The sequence below is a fragment of the Chiloscyllium plagiosum genome, chromosome 24, assembly GCF_004010195.1.
Source record: "Chiloscyllium plagiosum isolate BGI_BamShark_2017 chromosome 24, ASM401019v2, whole genome shotgun sequence".
NCBI lineage: Eukaryota > Metazoa > Chordata > Chondrichthyes > Orectolobiformes > Hemiscylliidae > Chiloscyllium > Chiloscyllium plagiosum.
Genome location: NC_057733.1, coordinates 44,486,030 through 44,510,693, shown reverse-complemented (window position 1 = coordinate 44,510,693; position 24,664 = coordinate 44,486,030). Strand labels below are relative to the sequence as shown.

Here is a 24,664-nt window from a genome sequence, read left to right as displayed (position 1 = left end):
CTGGGTGCAGTTCTGGTCCCCACATTATAGGAAGGATGCAGTTGCACTGGAGAACATATGGGAGAGATGTTCCCAGACTGGAATGTTTCAGCTATAAAGGCTATATAGGTTGGGGCTGTATTCCATACAGTTGAGTAGGCTGAGGGGGAACCTCATTTCGGTCTGCAAAATTTTCAGGGGAATTTTGAGGGGGATAGATAGAATACAAAGAAACATTTTCCTTTACTGGAGGGATTAGTAACCTGGGGTCATAGAATTACGGTAAGGGACAGGAGACTTTAGAGAGGATTTAAGGGAAAATGTTTTCACACAGAGGGTGGTGGGAATCTAGAATCCACTACCTGAAAGGGTGGTAGAAAACGGGAATCTTCACAACATTTAAGTAATATTTGTGACTTGAAATGGTTTACAATTTTGAATACCTCTACCAAATCTCCCTTTAATCTCTCTATGAAATGTTTTTCTAGCATCGAGACACTGCATGCAAGCAAAATATTTTAACTCTGGTAACACTTTAGCAAGTATGCCATCAGTCTAGTCACATGGATGAAAACTAAGTAGGTCCGTTTCCTTAGATGATTCTTCCAGCACTAATAATTCAACTAAATTATAGATTAAAGTCTTGATTGTAAATGACATAGTGATGGCTTATTTACGCAGCTTGTGTTCTGCCCTTGCAGGGATAACACATTAGATCCAACAATTTGAGATAAGCTGAATACTGGAATATTTGTAAGATTCCCTCAATTGTGCTCAATCTGGCTGACGCTGAAACATATCTCACACTAAAACAAGTATGTATAAAGTCATAGAAATGGTCAGCATGGAAACAGATCCTTCTGTCCAACTCATCCATGTCGATCCTAAACTAATATAGTCCCATTTTCCCACTTGGCCCATATCCCTCTAAACCCTTCCTATTTATACATCCATCCAGTTGCTTTTTAAATGTTATAATCGTACCAGCCGCCACCACTTCCTCTGACAGCTCATTCCATACATGTATGGAATGCATGAAAAGTTGCCCCTTAGGTCCCTTTTAAATCTTTCCTTTCTCACCTTAAACCTATTCCCTCTAGTTTTGGACACCGCCACCCCAGGGAAAATAACTTGTCTATTTACCCTATGCATGCCTCTCATGATTTTACAAACCTCTATAAGGTCACCTGTCAGCATCCAATGCTCCAGGGAAAACAGCTCCAGCCTATTCAGCCTCTTCCTGTAGCTCAAACCCTCCAACCATGACAATATCCTTGTAAATCTTTTCTGAACCCTTTCAAGTTTCACAAAGAGCAGTACAGTGGCTCAGTGGTTAACATTGCCACCTCACACACCAGGGACCCAGGTTCAATTCCAGCATCGGGTGACTGTCTGTGTGGAGTTTGCATGTTCTCCTCGTTTATGCGTGTGCTTCCTCCATGTGCTCCGTTTTCCTCCCACAATTCAAAGATGTGCAGGTTAGGTGAATTGACCATGCTAAATTGACCAGAGTGTTCGGGGATATGGAGGTTAAGTGCATTAGTCAGGAGAAATGTAAAGTAATAGTGTAGGGGAATGGGTCTGGATGGGATACTCTTCAGAGGTGTGGTCTGGACTTGTTGGGCCAAATGGCCTGCTTCCACACTGTAAGGATTCTATATAACATCCTTCTGATAGAAGGGAAACTAGAATTACATACAATATTCCAAAAATGGCCTAACCAATGTCCTGTTCAGTGGCAACATGAATTCCCAACTTCTATACTTGTTGCTCTGACCAATAAAGGGAAGCATACCAAACGCCCTCTTCACTATCCTATCTACCTGTAACTCCACTTTCAAGGAACTATAAACCTGCATTTCAAGCATTTATTCATTTTTATAATAACAGAACATATTCATTCTATTTAAATAAAACGTATGGCACACATGCTTTTGACAATAACATTTCTTCCTATTTTTCATCTGAAACTAAAATCACATGCTGGTTATGACTACAATATTATGTGGAAATAAAAATGGCAATTTAAAATCTGAACTGTTTATGGAACCAGCAGTAAAACAGGCCAGTAGTGCATAGCTACATACCTCCTTCAAAAACCAAGTCTGGTTTAATATGTAAACAACGATTAATGATACACCCATCAGGTGTATCCCACTTGTAAATCAGTTCAAACTCAACTTTATCACCCTGTGTTTTATGGACTGCATATTTATAAGGAAATTGTTTTCCAACTATAGTTTTGGGAGCAAACAGACGTCCTTCGATTAAGTAACCATGTTCTTTCAAGTTCCTGTTAAAGAAGAAACAAATAATACAGATCATTCACTTATCTGAACAAGTCTTATATGGATGAATTATGTAGATCTCTATTGATCACCTAAGTGTAATTATTCTACATTAAGGAATGTGATCGAACCTTACCCTGGAGAGTAAAAGTGTTGTATTACATAAAAGTTTGCAGAATGAAACAAGAGCTCCAGATGTTTTGCCCCAAAGTATTATTCAAAAGAAATCTGTTAACCACTATTTTAAAATCTACAATAAATATAGTAAAGGGAATTCTAAATTTTATCATTTTTGTGTGTAAAGGTGTTTCTGAATTCCTATTTTAAAAAGTCTGGTTATAACTTTGAGATCCTGCCCCCAGCCTGGACTCCTTGTCCAAAGGAAATAGTTTCTCACTTTTCTGGAGCTGTTGTGTGTCAGTGAAAACTCTTGATCCTTTTTATGGTTTGGGGGGGGGGGAGAAGAAGAAGCGAATTACAAACACTGTATATACTTGCGTATACACAAATTTTAAAGACTATTTTAAAGGTTCAAATTAGGGGATCGACTAATACACGGGCACAAGTTTTGAGGGACTGAAATTCATGCTGCAGTTCAAAATACATATTATTAGCAAAAGTCAATTTGATCGCACAACTAATCCCGGGTAAAGTAGAAAAACACAGTGATTACAGTAAAGGTCATTACCAGATAAAAGCAAGAGAAAAGTATGTAGCTAATATATCTCATTTTTATTCGGATATAATGGCACAATTAAAATGATTAACTTTATACTGTCATTAATTTTTAGATGTATAGTGAACAAAGTACCATAAGTACCAACAGACTTAGTACTGGTCTGAATGAATGAATGAATCAAAACATGTTGTAGTAAACCAAGACCGGTAAGTAGAGTCAAGAATGAATGAATAGAGACGCAATATAGTAAAGAAAAAGCTATGAGTAGAGTTACCGGTTTGAATGAAAGAATGCGATTATGTTTAAGTGGTTAATGGGAACATGCAATTTCCTTCCTAAGAGGTTTATAATGTGATATAGTAGGGACAACTTATACACGAGATATATGGAAAGTACAAGATACATGAAATCGACCTATACATGAGTGTTTACGGTATTATGTTTGGCCGACTTAAGTGTTGGGAAAGTATCTTTAACTTGGATTAAAACGGAGGAATGAAGACTATCACGTGACCTGTACTGAATTCCATCTGACAACAAGTATAATAGATTTATTTTTGTTTATCTTAGATTACTTTGCAATCCAACATGGTAAATAATGGGGCCTCATGGTTTGTTACATACTTCTGGAACTTAATTCATGAAGCTTAAGGGAAATACTAATAGTTCCGAAATGAAACCTTTTAGTTTCCCTTTTACTTTGAGTTTTGGGCAGTCTTGGGAGGTCTACGGAGTAGGATGGCTGTGTGGACCAGTGCTCCTGAAAAGGGAAAGGTGTGTAGTGAACAAGGTAACTTTAGGATGAAGAAATTGTGTTAGTCCCAAAGCAGAAGTATTAGCATAAAACCTGAAGAGATTAATTAAAGTGAGTACATTAAAGCTCATTTGTATAATAGTTCCAGGGAAAAAAAATTATAGTTGCAGTCTAAAACAGGGGTGTTTCTGGCTGTGTCCTTTTTCTTTTCAACATATAAAGGAGTGTTCTGGATTAATGGGAGAATGTTTTTATTGTATTTGTTAATAAACCCCTTTTTTATTGCAAAAGCAAAACCTGCAGCATTGCATGCTTATGTTTCAGCAAAAGATTACTTTGCTAAAATACAAAACAAATCAAAATATAAGCTATCAAGCCAGAAGTCTGCCTAGGATCTGATTTGTCTGATAACATCAGTTAGGATCATAACAGTTCTAATGAGTGCAATTTCACAGAAAGTGTAGTGTTATATATAAACACAGTATGGGATTTTCAGTTAAGTTAAACGTAAAGGGGGCAAGATCATTTCAGGACTTGAGTATAAGTTGTCTACTGAAATAGGGTTTGTTAATGTTTTAATTTGTTACAGTAAAATTCTTAAAACTTGAAATCTTGTCAGCTGATTCTAATAAGGAAATTCAAATATCTTGAACACTAACAAATATCTTAAAAACGTGGATTAATTATTCCTTAACTCTCTAAATTCTGGGGAATACATCCTAATTTGTGTAATCTTCTCTTGCAATTTATTCCTTGGGGATTTTAGGTGTCAGTCCAGTAAACATATGCTGCATTTTTCTACTAATCGTCACGTCCTTCTCTCCCCACCAAAGTCCAGAACTGCTCTCAGTCCTCCACATCTGTAGTTTTATAGATCTGTGGTTTCTAAACTTCTGTATTCTATTACTGTAGGAGTATAGACCAGCATTTCCATAGCTTTTCTGATTATTTTTTGCAACTGTTCAAGGCTTTGGAAAGCTGTAGCTGAACCTCCAAGTCTCTAGAATGTTTCCAATTGGTCACCAATTAGAAATGATCTTGTTCAATCCTTTTTAGATCCAAAGTAGGTGACCTCACATTTATATACAATGTAATCCTTTCATACAGTTTTGCCCATTTCCTAAATCTACCACTATATCTGCAAAGCTTACAATATCTACACTGGTATTAGCAGGAAATTCAGATTTGTGGCTTTCTGCCTTATTAGTCATGAGCTTGTTGAATGATGGAGCAGACTCAACAGGCCAAATAGACTAGTCCCGTTCCAAACTCAAACATCTGTATGTATCATGCAAGTTCAGTGAACAAGTGATGCCCAAAGCAGACTGTAATGGGATCAGCCACAGTTTGCTCATTAGAATGCTGACCCACTTTACTGTTTTGCCTTCGGCCCCTCAGACAAGTTTCCACCATGTCAGTAGGTTTCCTTCAATTCCACAAACTTCTAACATCTCACAGGAGGGATTTTACCATATGTCTTCTAGAAGTTCGTAAAAATTTAATCTATCGTCTTTCCCTGTCTGCTACTTCAGTTTACATGATGTTAAAAAGCCACAAGACAATCATCTATCTGTTCTTCATAAATTTCTAATAATCCTCTACTGCAAGTACATTTAATGGATACCATTTTATAAACTTAAGACCTCAGTGTTGAGAATAAAATTGAATAAGTTTGTTTTTTTAATCTACAATATAAGAGAAAGGGCTTGCAAGTTTGGCTGAAACAAAAATCAGATTTGACCATGGGAAGGTTTTAAACTGATAGGTACCCAGGATCCAAGTTAACTAATTTTTATCAGGATACCAGCTTCTAAATGAAAAACAATTTGATGTTCAACAACACAAATGAATGAGGGCAGAGGTTGTTCCTTCCAGTATTTTGAGCAACTCTCTATTCTCATCTCTACAAACCTGACTAACTCCACCATTGCCTCAACTAGCTGTTGCTGAAATCCTCATCTAAGCTGTTTTTAACTCAAGATTTTATTCTTTTAAAGCACTCATGGCCTGTCTTTCTTCTACTGTGCTTTATGCTCCGCAAATTTGAGCTGATCTTAAACATTGCCATAAGTGCCCTAATTCATATCAGGTCTCAGTCACCTATCATCCTCATGCTCACTGATGTATGTTAGCTCAATTTATACTTCTTAAGGTGCTTTTTAATTCCTCTATGGTTATTACTTCTTCCAGACAATAGTCTGCATTGCTTCAGTTCTGACTTCTTCCACATCTATCACAATTTTAATCAAGCTGCTTTAAGCTCTGGAATTTCTTTCCTAAATCTCTCTGCCTCTCTCCCTTTCTTTGCTCCTTAAAACTTGCCCTAACATTACCTTGTGATAATAATCTTGTTTTACTTCATCTTATATCATTAAAACTGTTACATAAACAATTGGTTATGACAAGTTGTTATTGTCATAAAATGCAAACATTTTACTTTTCTCGAGATCAAAATAAACTAAAACAAAAAACAACACTGAATGAATTCAAGCAGCAAAGTAAGTAAAGAAATAACATACTTGGTTACAGACATCTCCACCATATTTATGTTCCAGTCGGCACCAAGACCCCTCACATTTACTGTGTCAGATTCCGGATTGAATTTAAAATCCTTCGATAACAATGCATGAAAACAAATGACAACAGTTTCTTCCTGTGGCAAGGGTATGCTCCTGTTGGTTTAAAATACATTTTTTTTAAAACCTCTAATCATTGAAAAACACAAAATATTTGTTATGCCATTTTACTAAATTTGCAGGTTTCTGATGAAAGGTTTTTGCCTAATACATTGATTCTGCAGCTCCTTGGATGCTGCCTGACCTGCTGGGCTTTTCCAGCACCACACTCGAATATTATATGACATTCAACTTAAATCTGCAAGAAATTTAATTAGTGTCCTGCTCGACTTTGGTCCAGAGTTTGTAGTAGCAATGACAGCAAAACTGTCAACAGCAACTGCCTTTACTCCTCTGAAACTAACAGCAACTTCTAACAAACACGTATGTTCAGTTTAAAACCGAAATCTAGAAGTTTCTGCCAGTGATTTGCCATTGGTTGTATTGCTCAAGTCCAGGTAGACTGCAGTCAACAGAGAAATCACTAAGCTGAGAAAATCTTATCCCTTTTATGAGTGTAACTGTTAATATTCTTGGAAACAAAAGTTACAAATTGTTGAATGAGAAGCATTTTGGTGTTTAACAGTGTACTAAGCTCATAACTATGGCTGAAAAACCTTTCAGGACCTGAAAAACTAACTAAATTTGTGAAATATTAAACATCTGCATTATAATTAGAAAAGTAATTTTAAAATGTTAGCTTTTGTTTCACCTTCTGTCTCAACCATATTTTAATTCCTCCATAACACAATTGTAAATGTATCAACACCAAATGGACTGCAATGATTCAAGAAGGTCACTCATCACCTTCTCAAGAACAATTAGGATGTGCAATAAACCTTGACACAGCCAGAGAAGTCCATATCACCTGAAGAATTTTTAAGAGTTCCAATAAATTACATAGCTCTGTCAAATTTAATGAAAAGGACAGGATAAACAGTGAATTTTACTTTCTAGCCTGCATGTCAGGTTGACTGTTTACCCTGTTAAATTAAATCATTGTTGCTGAATAACTTGAGATTTCTATGATTTGGTGCCAGATTCAACTTGCTTTGGGAAAGGAGAAATCCAGTAAGAGATCACAACACCTTTGCGGGCAGCATTCTTCAAAGTTAGTGGTGAGCATTATCACTGCATCAATGACCTTGGTATTCATGCTGGAGTTACAAACTCAACCATCTCAATGTAGTTGATCACTACTGTGACAGTCTTTTGACAACTGGGGGTCTGTAAGTAGAGACATCCTTGGAACACAAGCGACCACAAGTCTTTTATTATTCTTTCAGAGAATATGGGCATTACTGACTAGGAAAGCATTAAGTGTGCATTCCTAATTTCCCTTGAGAAGGTTAATGGACCATTACACTTCCTATGAGGACTCACAGTGCTGTACGAAAGGAATCCCAGAATTTTGATCTGACAACAATGAAGAAACAGCTATATAATTCCAAGTGAAAATGATGCATGGGGCTCAGAGAGAAAATTTTGTGGTAATGTTTTTATACATCTTTTGCCCATGCCCTTCTAAGTGGTAAAGATCACAGGCTTGGAAAGTACTATGAAGAAACTTTGGCGAGTTGCCATGAGTTCCCACTGCTGTCATCTGTGTATCAGAGGTGGAAAATGTGAATGCTGAACGTGGAGGATCGAGTGCCAATCAAGCAACTGCTGTGTCCGGGATTTTGTTGAGCTCTTCAATGTCATTGAAGCTGGACCCATCCTTACAATTGAGGAGTATTTCATCGCACTCCTGACCTGCACTTTGTAGATGGTGTACAGGCTGAGACTAGTCACAGAGATCGATTATAACACTTCTGACCTTTTGGTGGATAAAAAAGGTGTCATTGATAAAACTGGTGAAGGCCTCAGATACTACCCTGAAAAATGCCTGCAGTGATAAGTTAGAATGGAGATGGTTGTGACTGTTGAAGGCCAATCTCCTTCTTTTGTATGAGGCATGACTTCCACCAGCAGACAGTATTCCACATGATTCTGATTCCAGTTTTGCTAAAGCTTCTTACCCACACAGAGTCAAATATTGCACCAGGACCAAGCACAGTCGCTCTCATCTCACCACTGGAGTTCAGCTCTTTTCTACATGTTTGGACAAAAGCTTCAATGAGGCCAGAGGCTGAGTGTAAAATCAACGAGGTAAAAACAATGACTGCAGATGCTGGAAACCAGATTCTGGATCAGTGGTGCTGGAAGAGCACAGCAATTCAGGCAGCATCCGACCTGTCCTCGGATGCTGCCTGAATTGCTGTGCTCTTCCAGCACCACTGATCCAGAGGCTGAGTGGCCCTATCATGGTTCAAAGTGAGCATCACTGAGCAGGGGACAAGAATCTCTTTTATCACTTTGCTGATGATCATTCATAGACTAAGGAGATGGTTATCAGGCAGGGTGGATTTGTCCTACTCTTCAAAAGACATACGAAGGCAATTTTTCATGTTGTCAGATAGAGGTCAGTGTTTTGTTGTTCTAGAACAGCTTAGCCTAGGGTGCAGCCAGTTCGGAAATTTAAGTATTTAGTACTATTGCCAAAACATTACCAGAACTGATCGCCTTTGCAGTATCTATTGTCTCCAGTTATTCCGTGATATCATATCGTCAATAAAATTGGCTGAAGAACAGCATCTATGATGACAAGGAGGAGCCAAAGACAGATCCACTCAGCACTTCTGAAGATGCATGCAAATATTTCAGATCTGTTTTTTAACTCGCTCACGCGATATGGGCCTTCCTGGGTGGCCAGCATTTATTTCTCATCCCTCGTTGCCTTTGAGATGGTGGTGGTGGCTACCTTCTTGAACCGCTGCAGCCCATATGCTCAAGGTAGACCCACAATGCCCTTAATAATGGAATTCAATTGATTTTGCACTGACGCTAGACTTCCACATTGTTGAAGATGGGGATATTTGTGAATTCTCCAATTCTTGTTACTTGTTAAATTGTGTCCTACCATTCATGACTGGGTGCTGCTGGGCTTCAGAGTTTAGTCATGAACAGTTGATAATTGGATTAATTATCTCTAGCTATTGCATGCTGCTTCTGCGGTCTGGCATGCAAGTCGTCCTTTGTTGTAGCTTCACCAGGTTGACGCCTAATTTTTAGGTATTCATGGTGCTGCTCCTGGCATGTTCTCCTGCACTCTTCACTGACCTAGTATTGACCTCGGGTTAAACAAATTTTCATTCAACCAGGTTGATCCCCAGGTTAAATAGCAATTTAAATGCTACTTTTTTTTTTAAAACTGTTGACTAAAAATATAATAAGATACGTTAAACCAAGTTTAAGGCAGATTAAAGGTTTAAATAAACATCTCGTCCACAGAAAAAGTGATGGCCGAGTATTACTGCTAGATTAATTTAATCCAGAGATTTAGCTTGTGTTCTGGGGACCTGGATTCGAATCCCCTACATATATAGTGGAATTTGAATTAAATAAATAAATTAAATAAGAACCATTGTCCAATTGTCAGAAAAAGCAGTCTGGTTCACTAATGACCTTCAGGGAAGAAAACTTGACTCCCTCACCTGGTCTGACTTACATGTGACTCCAGACCCACAGCAAAGTGGTCGACTCTCAACTGTCCTCTGAAATGGCTGAGCAAGTTACTCAATTGTATCAATTGCTATTAAGTATCAACAAAGGAATAAAATTAGAAGAACCACTCGGCATCAACCTAGCCACTTGAAAAGACAACATCAGAAATCGTCTTTTGACCCTACAAAGTGAGTCTCACAGACAATCATACTCACGAATTATAAATTACAAACAATGTCCCAGACACCACCACCACCATTCCTGGATACATCCTGTCTCATTGGCAAGACACAGCCAGCAAAGGTAGCAGCACAATGGCATACAATCAGGAGGGAGTCAGGCTGGGAGTCCTCCACACTGACCCAGGTCCCATGAAGTCTCATGACCTCAAGTTAATCATGGGTAAGGAAACCTCCTGCTGATTACCACATACCATCCTCCCTCAACTGATGAATCTGTACTCCTCTGTGTTGAAACCAGCTTGGAGGGTGGCAAGGGCATAAAATGTCATCTGGGTGGGGGATTTCAACATCTACCACCAAGAGTGGTTTGGTAACAGCACTTCTGATCGAGTTGATTGTGTCCATCTAGTGGCTGGACTGGGCCTGTGGCAGGTGGTGAGGGAGCCAACAAGAGGGAAAAACAAACAACCTCATCCTCACCAATCTGCCAGCTGCAAATGCATCTGTTCCTGACAGTATTAGTAAGAGTGACCAGTGCTCAGTCCTTGTGGAGATAAAGTCCCACCTTCACATTGAGAATACTCTCCATCATGTTAGAATCATCATCGAATCCCTACAGTGTGGAAACAGGCCATTTGGCCCAACAAGCCCACACTGACTCTCCAAAGAGTATCCCATCCAGACCCATTCTCCTATCCTAATATTCTACATTTCTCCCTGACTAATGCACCTAACCTACACAACCTTGAACAATATGGGCAATTTATTGTGGCCAATTCACCTGACCTGCACATCTTTGGGAGGAAACCAGAGCACCCAGAGGAAACCCACACAGACACAGGGAGAATGTGCAAACTCCACACAGACAGTCGCCTGATGTTGGAATCGAACCCGGGTCCCTGGCACGGTGAGGCTGCAATGCTAACCACTGACCACCTCAACCACTCAGCCACCATGCTAATACCACTATACTAAATGGCTCAGACTATGAGCATATCTAGCAACTCAAAACTAGGCATCCATCAAGCAACTGTGGGCCATCAACAGCTGCAGAATTGTATTCATGGCATGGCATATCCCACTCAACAATTAACACCAAGACAGGCCATGAATACAATGGTTCAATAGAGAGTGCAGGAGGACAATACCAGGGGCACCAACAGGCATACCTAAAAATGAGGTGTCAAACTGGTGAAAGTAACAGACAGTTACTTGCATGCCAAACAGCATCGGCAGCAAGTGATATACAGAGAAAAGTGATCCCACAACCCTTATGGATCAGACCTAACTTTGGAGGATTATTATGTCCAGCCATGAATTGTGGTGGACAATTAAACAACTCACTGGAGGAGGAGGCTCCACAAATATCCCATTCCTCAATGATGGAAGGGCCCAATGGATAAGTGCAAAAGATAAGGTTGAATCATTAGCAGTAATCTTCAGCCAGAAATGCTGAGTGGATGATCTATCTCGCGCTCCTCCAGTGGTCACCAATGTTACAGATGTCAGTATTCAGTCAATTCAATTCACTCCACATGATATCAAGAAATGGTTGGAGACATTGGATATTACAAAGGCTATGGGCCCTGACAACATTCCGGCAATGGAACTGAAAACTTGTGCTCCAGAACCTGCTGCTCCTCCAGCTAACCTGTTCAACCAACCTGACAGTTACAACACTGGCTTCTGGATTAGTGGTGCTGGAAGAGCACAGCAGTTCAGGCAGCATCCAAGGAGCAGCGAAATCGACGTTTCGGGCAAAAGCCCTTCATCAGGAATAAAGGCAGAGAGCCTGAAGCATGGAGAAGTTTGGAACTGGGGTGAGGTGGGGGAAGGGGAAATGAGGGAGCTGTTGAAGTCCACATTGATGCCCTGGGGTTGAAGTGTTCCGAGGCGGAAGATGAGGCGTTCTTCCTCCAGGCATCTGGTGGTGAGGGAGCGACGGTGAAGGAGGCCCAGGACCTCTATGTCCTCGGCAGAGTGGGAGGGGGAGTTGAAATGTTGGGCCACGGGGCGGTGTGGTTGATTGGTGCGGGTGTCCCGGAGATGTTCCCTAAAGCGCTCTGCTAGGAGGCGCCCAGTCTCCCCAATGTAGAGGAGACTGCATCGGGAGCAACGGATATTAGTGGATGTGCAAGTAAAACTTTGATGGATGTGGAAGGCTCCTTTAGGTGTAGGGAGGCATGGACCTGACCAGGTAGTCACGGAGGTAGTCTTTGCAGAAGGCGGAAAAGGGTGGGGAGGGAAATATATCCCTGGCAGTGGGATCTTTTTGGAAGTGGTGGAAATGTCGGCGGATGATTTGGTTTATGCGAAGGTTGGTAGGGTGGAAGGTGAGCACCAGGGACGTTCTGTCCTTGTTACGGTTGGAGGGGTGGGGTCTGAGGGCGGAGGTGCGGGATGTGGACAAGATGCGTTGGAGGGCATCTTTAACCACGTGGGAAGGGAAATTGCGTACAACACTGGCATCAACCCGACGATTTGGAAAATTACCCAGGTATGTTATGTACATAAAAAACAGAAAAATCCTACTCAGCCAATAACCGCTTTATCAGTCTAATCTCAATCATTAGTAAAGTGATAGAAGGTGTCGTCTGTCGTGTTTTCAAGCAGCACCTACTCACTGATCCCAATTTGGCTTCTGCCAAGGCCACTCAGCTTCTGACCTCTTAATGGCTTTGGTTCAAACGTAGATAAAAGAGCTAAATTCTGGATGTGAGGTGAGAGTGACAGGCCTTAACAACAAGGCTACATTCGACCAAGTGTGGTATTAACGAGCCCGAGCAAACTGGAATCAATGGATATCAGGGCAAATTCTCTGCTGGTTAGTGTCATACGTGGCACATACTTGGTTTTTGGTAATCTCAGCTTCAGGACATCTCTCCAGGAGTTCTTCAGGGCCCAATCATCTTCAGTTGCTTCATCAATGACCTTCCCTCCATCATAAGGTCAGAAGTAGGGATGTTCACTGATGATTGCAAAATGCTTAGCACCATTCACAACTCCTCAGATACTGAAGTAGTCCAGTCCAAATGCAATAAGAATTGGACAATATCCAGGCTTGGGCTGACAAGTGGTAAACAACATTCGTGCCACACAAATGGCAGGCAAAGGCCATCTCCAATAATCTCTAACCATCGCCTTTTTACCTTAAATGATGCTATCATCACTAAGTTCCCCCAACATTAACATCTTGGGGGTTACCATTGACCAGAAACTGAACTGGACTCCTCACATAAACATAGTGTTACAAAAGTAGGTCAGGGGCTAGGACTATTTTGGCAAGTAACTTAAATCCCAACTCCTCAAAGCCTGTCCACTGTTTATCCACCATTAAGGCAGCATAGAGGCTAGCACTGCTGCCTCACCGTGCTAGGAACCCAGGTTAAATTCCATCCACAGGCTGTCTGGAATTTGCACATTTTCCCTGTGTCTGTGTGGATTTCTTCCAGGTGCTCCAATTTCCTCCCACAGTCCAAATATATGCAGACTAGATGGATTGGCCATGCTACATTGCCTGTAGTGTCCAGGGATGTGGAAGCTAAGTAGACTTGCTGTGGGAAATGCAGGATTACAGGGATAGGATGGAAGGATGGATCTGGGTGGAATATTCTTCGGTGGATCAGTCTGGACTCAATAGGCCGAATGGCCTGCTTCCACACTGAGATAGGGTACTTCTCATTTACATACAGGGTGCAGCTTCAACAACACTCAAGATCCTTGACACCATCTAAGACAAAGCAACCTGCTTGATAGCACCACATCAACAAACAAATGCTCCCTTCACCACTGACACTTTGTAGCAACAGTGGGTACTATCTACAAGATGCACTTCAGAAATTCAAAGATCCTTAGACAGCACATTCCAGACCCACAATCACTTCCATTTAGAAGAACAAGGGCAGCAGCTACATGGGAACACCAGCACCTTTAAGGTACTCACTGTCCTGACTTGTAAATTTATCTCTGCTCTTTCACTGTCGCTTGGCCAATCCTAACAGCATTGTGTGCCAATCAATAGCATGTTCAAGGCATTGGTTCAAGGAGGCAGCTCACCACCACCTTCTCAAGGGCAATGACGGACGAGTAATAAAAAATGCTGGCCAGCCAACGACACCCAAATCCCATGAGTGAATAAATAAACTGCAAAAAGATCATTTCACTTTTAAAAGCAAGTTACTGTAACACATTTATGATTAGTATCTACAATAGTGACTTTTTCAAGCAGTGAGGGAGCATGCCATATGGAATTACACTATTTCTTTTTTTTTCTTTTATTTTCTCTTTTTTTTTAATTTTTTTTAGTGCTTATTTTCCCCCCAGCACCCATGTTGTGTGTGTGCAGGTGTGAGACACAGTGAAAGACACAAGGTGCATGAATCTTTATTCAGTTTCCACCACCAGGAAGAAAGGAAACTCCCAAGTGGCCAATGACAAGCAGTGCCCTTCTCATCAAAGGGCAATGCTGTGTGATCAAACAGTGAAGGGCAGGGCAGGGGTTAAATTAAAATAAAGTTGGACAGGGAAATAATGCATTCCACCCCCTGCGGCACCCACCTCTCCCTGAACAACCCCAGGGTGCTCCTTCTCCAGAGACACCCAGGCTCTAACGTAACTGCGGAAGAGGGGCAGGCAGTCAGCCCTAACGACCCCTTCCACGGCCCGCTGTCTCTACACTGTTTGTGTGTTCAGGGCACTTTTGCCATAGGATAATGCTTTAATTGGCTTTAACTGGGACCAGTTGTTATGGGTTCAAGAGGGAACACCATAGTAACAACCACTTGATTGGCTCCTGGGCAGGTGGGCTTCAGCCTTGAATGTGGACAAATGCAGAACATCCAGATGGTGAGGAAAAAGCATGTATCCCTCTCTTTATGTGGAGAATTAAAAGAAATTCCCTGGTAACTATCTACAGTTCCTCAGTAAGTCGCTGTTGCTGCAAATCTCCAGTTGAAAGAAAAAGGAGAAAAATCATCTTCAGAAGCACTGAAGTGTCAAAACCTCAATCAGTGACAAAGACTGAGAACTGGAATAACTGCAGTCTCAGATCATGAGCAAAGAATCAGAGGATTCAAAAGAAAGCTGAAGAGAATGACATTGTAACCTGTGATTTGAACTAGTCCCAGAATTGCACTTCTGTTTTATTCCCCACCATACTTACAATACTTGCACTGCTTTGCCTAGTCTTGCATATCCGTATATATGCATATGGGAATTTTCAAAAGCTGTAGAGTTTAATTTTCGATTAGCAATTTAATATATGTACTTTTTGCCATTAATGTAAAAGGTTTGATTACAATAAATAGTTCTCTATTCGTGATGGAAAAAAACTTGGTGTGCATTTTCTTTTCACCTAAAGTAGCCAGTAAAACAAAATTGGGCGATTCAATAGTTTCATCAAATTTTCACATACTTGACAACTCCAGGAATGGTGATCGTTGATTTTTTTTGCCAGACCATGAAGTTACAGATTGTGGATGAATAGAATTCTGTTGCTGCCTATGGTCTCAGATGAGTTATTAAATTTGTTTGAAGTTTGTCTCATGTGCACTATGATGTGGAGGTGCCGGTGTTGGAATGGGGTGGACAAAGTTAGCTGATGAAGAAGCATCACTCTAAAAGCCTGTACTTCAAAATAAACCTGTTGGACTATAACCTGGTGTTGTGTAATTTTTAACTTTGTTCATTTGCGCTATGGTGGTGCCACAAAACATAATGGAAGCTGTGTTTAATGTGATGGGAGAAAACTCTGTCTCCATAAGATCTGTGCAGCAGTCACTCCTACCCATAATACTATGGATTTATGCACGTGAAAGGGTATTTTGGAGAGGAAGAGCTCGAGTAGGTTTTTTTTGTTGTTTCCCTCATTACTTGTCGTAGAATGCAGCATTTTGTCCATTAGGACTTTGCCAGCTTGGTAAGTAGTGGAGCTCCTGAGAGATTCTTTTTGATAGACACTAAAGTCCCCTTCCTGGTGAATATTCTGTGCATTTTCTTCCTTCAGTGCTTCTTCCAAGTGGCGTTCAACATGCAGGAATACTGATTGCTCAGATAACAGGAAAGACAGAGAGTGGTAATCATTGCAGAGGAACATTTGCAGGTTTCCTGTACAAAGGGCTCTTGTGGTGCAGTGGTAATGTCACTACCTCTGACCAAGGAGACCTGGGTTCAAATATCACCAACTCCAGAGCTGTGTAATAACAATTAAAAAATACCCTGTTTCCTTTGTGTAATCTGATGCTAAAAAGGTTCATGGGTCAGGAGTTAATGTTGAGTTCCCCCAGGGCAATTCCTTTCTGACGAAATACCATAATGCTGCCACCTCTGGTGGGTCTGCCTGTTGGTGGAACAAGATATTGCTGGTGTCTTGGATACTGTAAGAAATATTCTGTAAGGAACAGATCCATGAGTAGGACTATGGCAGCTCTCACCATGTTAGCATAATATCCCAGATATTAAGATAGTGAGGACAACTTTTCAGGTCAGCAGAACTGACTGTGATAACTTTTTTAATGTGTTGTGTAGAGAAAACAACTGGCAGTATTTCATGGTGTAGATCATTAAAATTAAATCATCAGAACACATGGAGACACTGGACATCAAAAAAGAAAACAGGGTATTCTGAAGTGTGAATAAGATTTCTTTCTAGTCGCCACCTGCTAACCTAAGCAAATGAATCATGGTAACTCAACTTGACACAGGAAATCTCAAAGTAAAATATCTATATAAACTGACACAACATTTCCAATCTATTGGAAGTCAATTATCTGTCAAGTGTAATCTTCAAATGAACAGTGAAATACAGAGTAATGACAGTGACCTGAGCACACTGATATAATTCAGTCTCTTTTTTCAGATGACCCAGTCACCTATTTTAAAGATTCTGGTTGAGAAATCAGTATTGTTCAGCACATCTTAAAACTCCCCTGTTCTTCTTCAAACAGGATCATAGGTATACAAATTTTCTGTTTAATATTTTATCTGAGAGTCAGCACCTCTGACAATTTCTCAATATTGAACTGATATATGTGGCTGGAATTTGTGCTCGAATCTCTATCATGCGATTTGAAGCCACAGCCTTCAATTTTCATTCAAATGCCTCCAGAATCTATGGCAATTATTGTTCCTGTCTATAACTGCAAATTTGGACGTTTTGATATTTTGGAAGAGAATTTTCTTTTAATTAACAAAATAGTCAAGTTTATGTACAATGCAAATCACAAATTTGGCGCATTGCTATCAAGATAAAGCAGCAAAATGCGATGCCAAGGTATTTTAGAAATCAGAGGATCCAAACTTAACTGATACTTAGGATTCAATTAGTAGATAACTTGACTTTTTGCTACAAAACAAACATAACATTTCTCACCTTAACATAGCAGTTGTGTCACTTGAATGCTTTTTCTTCTTCTTTTTTTCCTTTCTGCTTAAACCTTCTGATTCAGTACCTTTGGTATCACTTTTCTCATCCATTGTTGTAGCAGACAACTCTGAACTATTTCTCCTCTTCATGGCCAATAAACCCTGATTCAATTTTTCTTCCCCACCTTCAGAATCATGATCAAGTATTTCATTCTCATTCTTTTGAGGTTGATTCTCTTTACCATAACATTTAACCTGGAAGGCACCAAAAAAAAATGAAGTGAATAAACTTGCCTCCATTTAGGTATTCATGCTCTATTTTTTTCAGCCTGCAATTGGAACTCATGTTCTGTAACATTTTGTATTTTTTCCACCTGGTATCAGTCATCTCTCTGCAGCTGTCACAGCCATTCACCAATCAAAATAAAAGATGAAATTCTGCTACACACAAACCATCCTTTCATCAAAATTCTCGGTATCAAATGAAATATTGATTTGTACTGAGGACAACAAATTGAAGTTTCTAAAAGAGTTACCAATAGAGAAGTTAGACATTCCATTTTAAGGACAGGACAAGTGTATGACGGAGTCCAACTCATTCGTGCTGGCCAGACATGTCAATCTCATCTAGTCCTACTTGCATTTGGCTCATATCAGACTTTTGAATGGATCTTTCAAATGTTAATGTCGATCTCTGTCTCTCTGCACCCTCTCTGCAGCTGTAGTGGTATATTCTGTCCTCTGTTGCTACCATGAGGCACTTTGTAAAGTACAATCTGCCTGTATAGTACATGTGACAATAAATCAAATAAACAAATAAATCATATACTCAACCAGATTCCTTTCAAATTTGTAATTGTATCCAACTCCATGACTTCCTTTGGCAGCTCATTCCATCAGTGTGAAAAAGTTACCTCTCAGGTCCCTTTTCAATCTTTCCTCTCTCAACTTAAACCTGTGCCCTCCAGTTTTAGACTCCAACAATCTAGGAAAAAGACTTTGGTCATTTTCCTATCCATGCCCTTCATGATTTCATAAATCTCTATAAGGTTATCTCTCAGCCTCCAATGTTCCAGGGGAAAAAAGCCCCTGCCTATTCAGCCTTTCCCTATAACTCAAACCCTCCATTTCCAGCAACTTCATTCTAACACGCTATAGATTCACATATCTTTAAAATGCCAGATTTCTCAGAGAAATCCAAAACAGAAACAATGTGTAAAAGAATTGTGGGACTGATCATGTGTTAGGCTTCTGCTTGCTTGTGTGATTTGCCTTTACTCTCTCTCTTCTTGTCCTCTCCTCCAATTCCTTCAAAATGTTTGGTTTCCTTTTCAGAATTACAAAAAACTGAGAAGTGTTTCTCAGCTACCGCCTTTCCAATTCATACCTTCAAATTTTCGGCAACAGACTCAGCCATGCAAAGAAATATGTTCTTAGACAATCTGACACTAAGCACAAATTGGTTGAGGAGGTGACAGCCTCAGTTTCAATGGTTGGAAATCTCACTGAAGTAAAATTTCTGAGCGCCACAATTACATCCTCAGTGGGAACTACAATAAATTAATTTACAAAAAATAAAACTTTTCACAATTCGAAGTCAACGGGATTAAAAATGGTAGCAATAAAATGATAACTGCAATTAAGCAAACTTTCTAATTAATTTATTTAGTAAATGCAAACTCCCAGGGGCAATTGACAGCTTGCTCAGTTGCTGAGTTTAAGATAGTAAGTCCACCAATTCATCAATCGAGAGTTCCATCAACAAAAAGGTTGTTCTTGGTAATGTTAATAAAGAAATTAGAACTTTGACCTAGCAACACTGGAATGTTAAGCAAATTGAAGGTTCCACAGAAAACTTAGTTAGACTTGTCCCTGCCTAATAACATAAAAAATTAAAATTTAAAAATGTAAATATTTTCTCAAAAGGAATACAGAAATGTTTGTACTCAGATTCCAGTGGTAGTGGTTAGCTGCACAGAGCCTAAGCAGCTGCTAACTAAAGGACATGGGTGTAGATGGAAATGGACCAATTCTGAATATCTCTAAATCGTTGAAAATAGTCTTGGCACATAAGGTGAATGATAATCCAAAGATATTCCACAAGTACATTAAGAGCAAGGGAGCAACTAGACAGAATTGGCCCCCTTAAGGACCAAAGAGGTCATCTTTGTGTTGACCTTCAGGAGATGGGAAAGATGTTAAATGACTATTTCACATCGATTTTTACTGTGGACAAAAAAAAATGGAGGCTGGAGAATGCAGGGAAATAAATATTGATGCTTTAAAACCGATCACTTTATGGAAGAGGAAGTGCTAAAGGTCTTAGAAAATATAAAGGTGGATAAATCTCCAGGACCTGATCTAATGTATCCAGGGAGGAAATTGCAGATCCCCTTGCAGAAATATTTGTATCATCTACAAAAATGGGTAAGGTGCCACATGACTGGAGAGTGGCTAACCTTTTCCCTTTGTTTAAGAAGGGATGTAAACTGAAGCCTGGGAATTATAGACCTACGAATCTGACATCATTGTGGATAAGTTGCTGGAGGTGATTCTGAAAGATAGGATTTATATGCTGTTGTCGAGACAAGAAATGATTAGGGATTATCAGCATTTTTCCTTTGCAAGGGAAATCGTGTCTCACAAAATTGAGATTTTTGAGGAAGCAACCAAGATGATTGATGAGGGCAGACTGGTTGTAGTTGTTTACTTAGACTTGAGTAAAGTCTTTGACAAGACTTAGTCAAGCTTGCCAATTGGATACAAAAGTAGCTTAACAGCAGGAGACAGAGTGGTGGTGGAGGAGAAAGTAAGGAATGCAGATGCTGGAAGCAAAATCAATAGATATGAAGCTGGAAAAGCACAGCAGGTCAGAAAGCACTGAGAATCAGGAAAGTCAATATTTTGGGCCAAACCTCTTCTTCAGGACTGGGCAGGGGGAGGAGAGACCAGAAGTAAATAGAGGGAGGGGTGTGGGGCTGGGGAAGGGTAGGTGGGATGGTGATAGGTGGATGTATTATTGCGATTGGTCAGTGGGAAGGGTGGAGCAGATAGGTGAGTGCGATGATGGGCAGTTTAAGATTAGAGTGGTGCTGGAAAAGCACAGCAGGTCAGACAGCATCCGAGGAGCAGGAAAATTGATGTTTCAGGCAAAAGCCCTTCCTGATGAAGGATGAGGGATTTTGAAGCTGGTGCAGTCAATATGGAGGCAATTGAGCTGTAAGCTCCCCAGACAAAATATCAGATGTTGTTCCTTCAGGTTACGTTTGGCCTCACTGACGGTGGAAAAGGCCAAGGATGGACATGTTGCCGGGGGAGTGGGAGGGGAAATTACAATGGATGGCAACCAGTAGGTCGGGTTGATTGATGTGTAGACAGCACATATGCTCGGCAACTGGTCCCTGGATCTACATTTGATCTCCCCAATATAGATGAGACCACATCGGGAGCAACAGATGCAATAGATCAGGTTGGATGAAGTGTAGCTGAATGTCTGCCAGATCTGGAAGGATTGTTTGGAACCTTGGATGGAGGTGAGAGGAGAGATGCAAGTGCAGGTGTTGCAACTCTTGTAGTTGCAGTGGTAAAGTATCAGGTGTGGTGGAGAAGTTGGTGGGGAGTGTATAGTGGACAAGGGAGTGGTGGTGGAGGGTTGTTTATTATACTGGAGACCTGTTACCAGTGGTGTTCCACAGAGATTGGTGCTGGGTCCACTTTTATTTGTTATTCATACAGATGACTTAGATGACAATTTGAAGGCATAGTTAGTAAGTTTGCTGATGACACCAAAATTGTTAGTATAGTGGACAGGGAAGAAGGTGATCCAAAATTACAAAGAGGTCTTGATCAACTGGGCCAATGGGCTGAGATGTGACAGATGGGGTTTAATTTGGATAAATGCAAGGTATTGCATTTTGGTAAAACAAACAAAGGCAGCACTTATAGAATTAAAAGTGGGCTGTTAGGTAGTGTTGTAGAACAGAAAGACCTAGGACTTCAGGCACATAATTCTTTGGAGTTTGTGTCCCAGGCACACAGTGTAATTAAGTAAGCATTTACCACACTTGCCTCCATTGCTTAGATCTTTGAATACAGGAGTTGGGATGTCATGTTGAGGTTGTACAGGATATTGGTGAGGCCACTTCTAGAGTGCTGTGTGCAGTTCTGGTCACCCTGTTATAAGAATATTAAGCTGCAGAGGGATCAGAAAAGATTTACCAGGATATTGTCGGGAATGGAGTTTTGAGTTCTGAGAACGGGCTGAATAAGCTGGGACATTTATCACTGGAGTGCAAAAGGTTGAGGGGTAACCTTATAGAGGTTTATAAAATCATTAGATGAGTGTCAGATATCCTTTCCTTAGAGTTAGGGATTTCAAGATTAGGGGGCATATTTTTAAGATGAGAGGAGAAAAATTTTAAAAAGACATGAGGGGCAATTTTGTTTTTTACAGAGAATGATTTGTGTGTGGAATGACCTTCCAGAGGAAGTGGTGGATGTGGGTACAGTTACAATGTCTAAAAGACATTTAGAGAAATATATGAATAAGAAGTGTTTGGAGGGATATGTGCCAAGTGCAGGCAGGTGGAACTAGTTTAGTTTAGGATTTTAGTCAGCATGAACTGGTTGGATCGCAAAGTCTGTTTCTGTGCTGTATGACTCTATGACTGTAAGTGAATTACAATAGGAGTTTCCTTTTGAGAAAGATATATTGATGGCAGGGCTGGTCACCTATGTTATCAAGTGGCTCTTGCTTATAAATAATCTGCTTACTGATGCCTAGTTTGGGTTCCATCAGGGCCACTCAGCTCCTGACCTCATTACAGCCGAAGGATGGTGTCAGTAAGCTCATTTGGTTGGATGGCTGGTTTGCAATGCAGAGTGACACCAAATGCATGGTTCATTTCCCACAATGGTTGAGGTTGCCATTAAGGTCCTGTCTTCTCAATCTCATCCCTCACCTGAGACATGCTGACTCTCAGGTTAAACTCAACACCAGCCGTCTCTCCCAAATCAGAGAGCACACTTATGGTACTCTGGACTACAGTAACTTGAACTTTTACCTATAATCTAAATTTTGAAAAAAAAGTGTTGAATTCCAGAGGTGAGGTGAGTGTTGCCCTTGACACCAAGGCAGCATTTCACAAAGTGTGACATCAAGGAGCATAATCGAATCTGCAGTCAATGGGAATGGGGAAAAGGGGACAGGAGGTGATGTGGTGAAACGGTTAAAAATTATGTCCCAATACATGTGTGAATCTAACCGGAATGGAGGTGTTGCTTAGTCCCGTGTGAATCTTATTACACACCTCCCCGTGTGAATCTTCTTATCTGTATGTAACCAGAATGGAATGTGTTTTTTAGCCTTGCTCTGCTGTTCACATGAATGTTTATATCTGGAAAAGAGTATATCAGCTGGAAAAGTCTCCAGTTCGGTGAGTCTGCTCCGGGGTTACGTTTAACCGCCGAGCGTGGGTTGTTGGCAACCGCTCTACGAGAACTGACGGCTCCCAGTTCCGGTAACATGTAGAGTGAGTATAAGCCAGACCCGTTGTAAGTATGAGACCTGGTTGTGGCGACGCTGCGGGGAATAAAATGCTCATATTCTAGCAGACTCGCCTCTTGGTCGTTTGTTCTGTGTCAGACTACTCTCCTACGAACCTGACCTTGAGAATTTTTTTAAAACAGGTGACTGTAAGCTGATTAACATCATAGAGTCATACCTAGCACTTAGGAAAATGCCTATTGTTGGAAGAAGTCAATTGTCTCATTTTCAGGATCTCACTGCAGCAGTTCCTTAGGTTCATGGCCCAGGCCCTACCATTTTTAGGTGCTTTATTAATAACCAATGTAAGGTTAGAATTGGGCATATTCCCCGATGATAGTACAATGTTCTGTATTGCTTTCCACTACTTAGAAAATGAAGCAGCCTCAATGCATATGCAGCAAGATCTGGACAACATCCAGGATTAGTCTGCCAAGTGGAAAATAACATTTGCACCACACAGGCAATGACCACTTGCAATAGCGAGCTCACAATGTCATATTTACATTCAATGGCATTATCATCGTCAAATCACCCACTCCAGTCCTAGAGATGACAAGTGATCAAAAACTGAACTGGAACAGCCAATTAAATAATGGTTACTAGAGCAGGTCAGAGGCTAGTAATTTAGCCATCTCTCCAGCACCTTTCTGCCATCTACAAAGTATATGTCAGATGTGTGATGGGGTACTGTCTATTTTCCTGGATGGATGCACTTCAAATAACTCTCAAGAATCTTGACACCATTCAAGGCAGTGTAGCTCACATGATTGACACCTCATCCACCACCTTCAATATTCACCCCTTCACTACTGGAACAGTGGCAGCTGTGTCAGTCATCTACAACATGTACTGCAGCAATTCTCACAGGCTGCAGTGACAGCACCTTCCAAATCAGCAACTTTTACCACATAAAAGGATAGAAGCAAACAAATGCATGGAAAAACTAAAACATGCAGGTTACCCTCCAAGTAACATGCCTCCTGTCTTGGAACCATTCCCTCATTGTTATTGTGTCAAAATCGGATTTAATTATTGTTGTCACATGTCCCTAAGTACAGCAAAAAGTTTTGTTTTGCATGCAGTACAGGCAGATCATAACATATAAGGACATACAACTCAGAGGGTGTTTAAACAGAGGGAGGCATACAAGGTTAAGGCTGCACAAAATAATGCAGTACCTTTGCTAACAGCAATGTGGATGTACCTACAATGCAAGGGCTGAGGCAGTTCAAAAACACAACTCACCATCACCTTCTCAAGGGAAATTAGGGAAGGGCAATTGTCTACATCCAATAAACAAATGAAAGTAAATGCCGAATTATCTCCTTTTCCAAAATGTTTTCTAGTATGCCCAGCCATATTTATTAGTTTCAATCCTATCTCTAAGAGTCATAGAGATATGTGGCACACAAACAAACCCTCAGATATCCTAAATAAATCTAGTCCCATTTCCCAACACTTAGCCCATATCCCTCTAAATGTTTCCAATTCATACACCCATCCAGATGCCCTTTAAAGTGTTGTAATTAGTTTCATAGAGTCACAGAGATGTACAACATGGAAACAGAGCCTTCGGTCCAACCCGTCCATGCCGACCAGATATCCCAACCCAATCTACTCCCACCTGCCAGCACCCGGCCAATATCCCTCCAAACCCTTCCTATTCATATACCCATCCAAATGCCTCTTAAATGTTGCAATTGTACCAGCC

At 40.5% G+C, this 24,664-nt stretch overlaps 1 protein-coding gene across 6 annotated transcripts in view; it reads right to left on the bottom strand.

Annotated features, from left to right (window-relative positions):
- The window catches only part of LOC122562231 (E3 ubiquitin-protein ligase rnf213-alpha-like), a 185,504-nt gene that overhangs the window by 138,910 nt on the left and 21,930 nt on the right, over positions 1 to 24,664 (bottom strand). For all 6 annotated transcript variants that reach the window (XM_043714953.1, XM_043714955.1, XM_043714956.1 and 3 more), the window contains 3 exons: positions 17,413 to 17,660; positions 6,220 to 6,372; positions 2,067 to 2,272 (listed from right to left, as the gene is read on the bottom strand). In XM_043714953.1, coding sequence (XP_043570888.1) covers positions 2,067 to 2,272; positions 6,220 to 6,372; positions 17,413 to 17,660 — 607 coding nt within the window. The remainder of the gene's footprint in view (positions 1 to 2,066; positions 2,273 to 6,219; positions 6,373 to 17,412; positions 17,661 to 24,664) is intronic.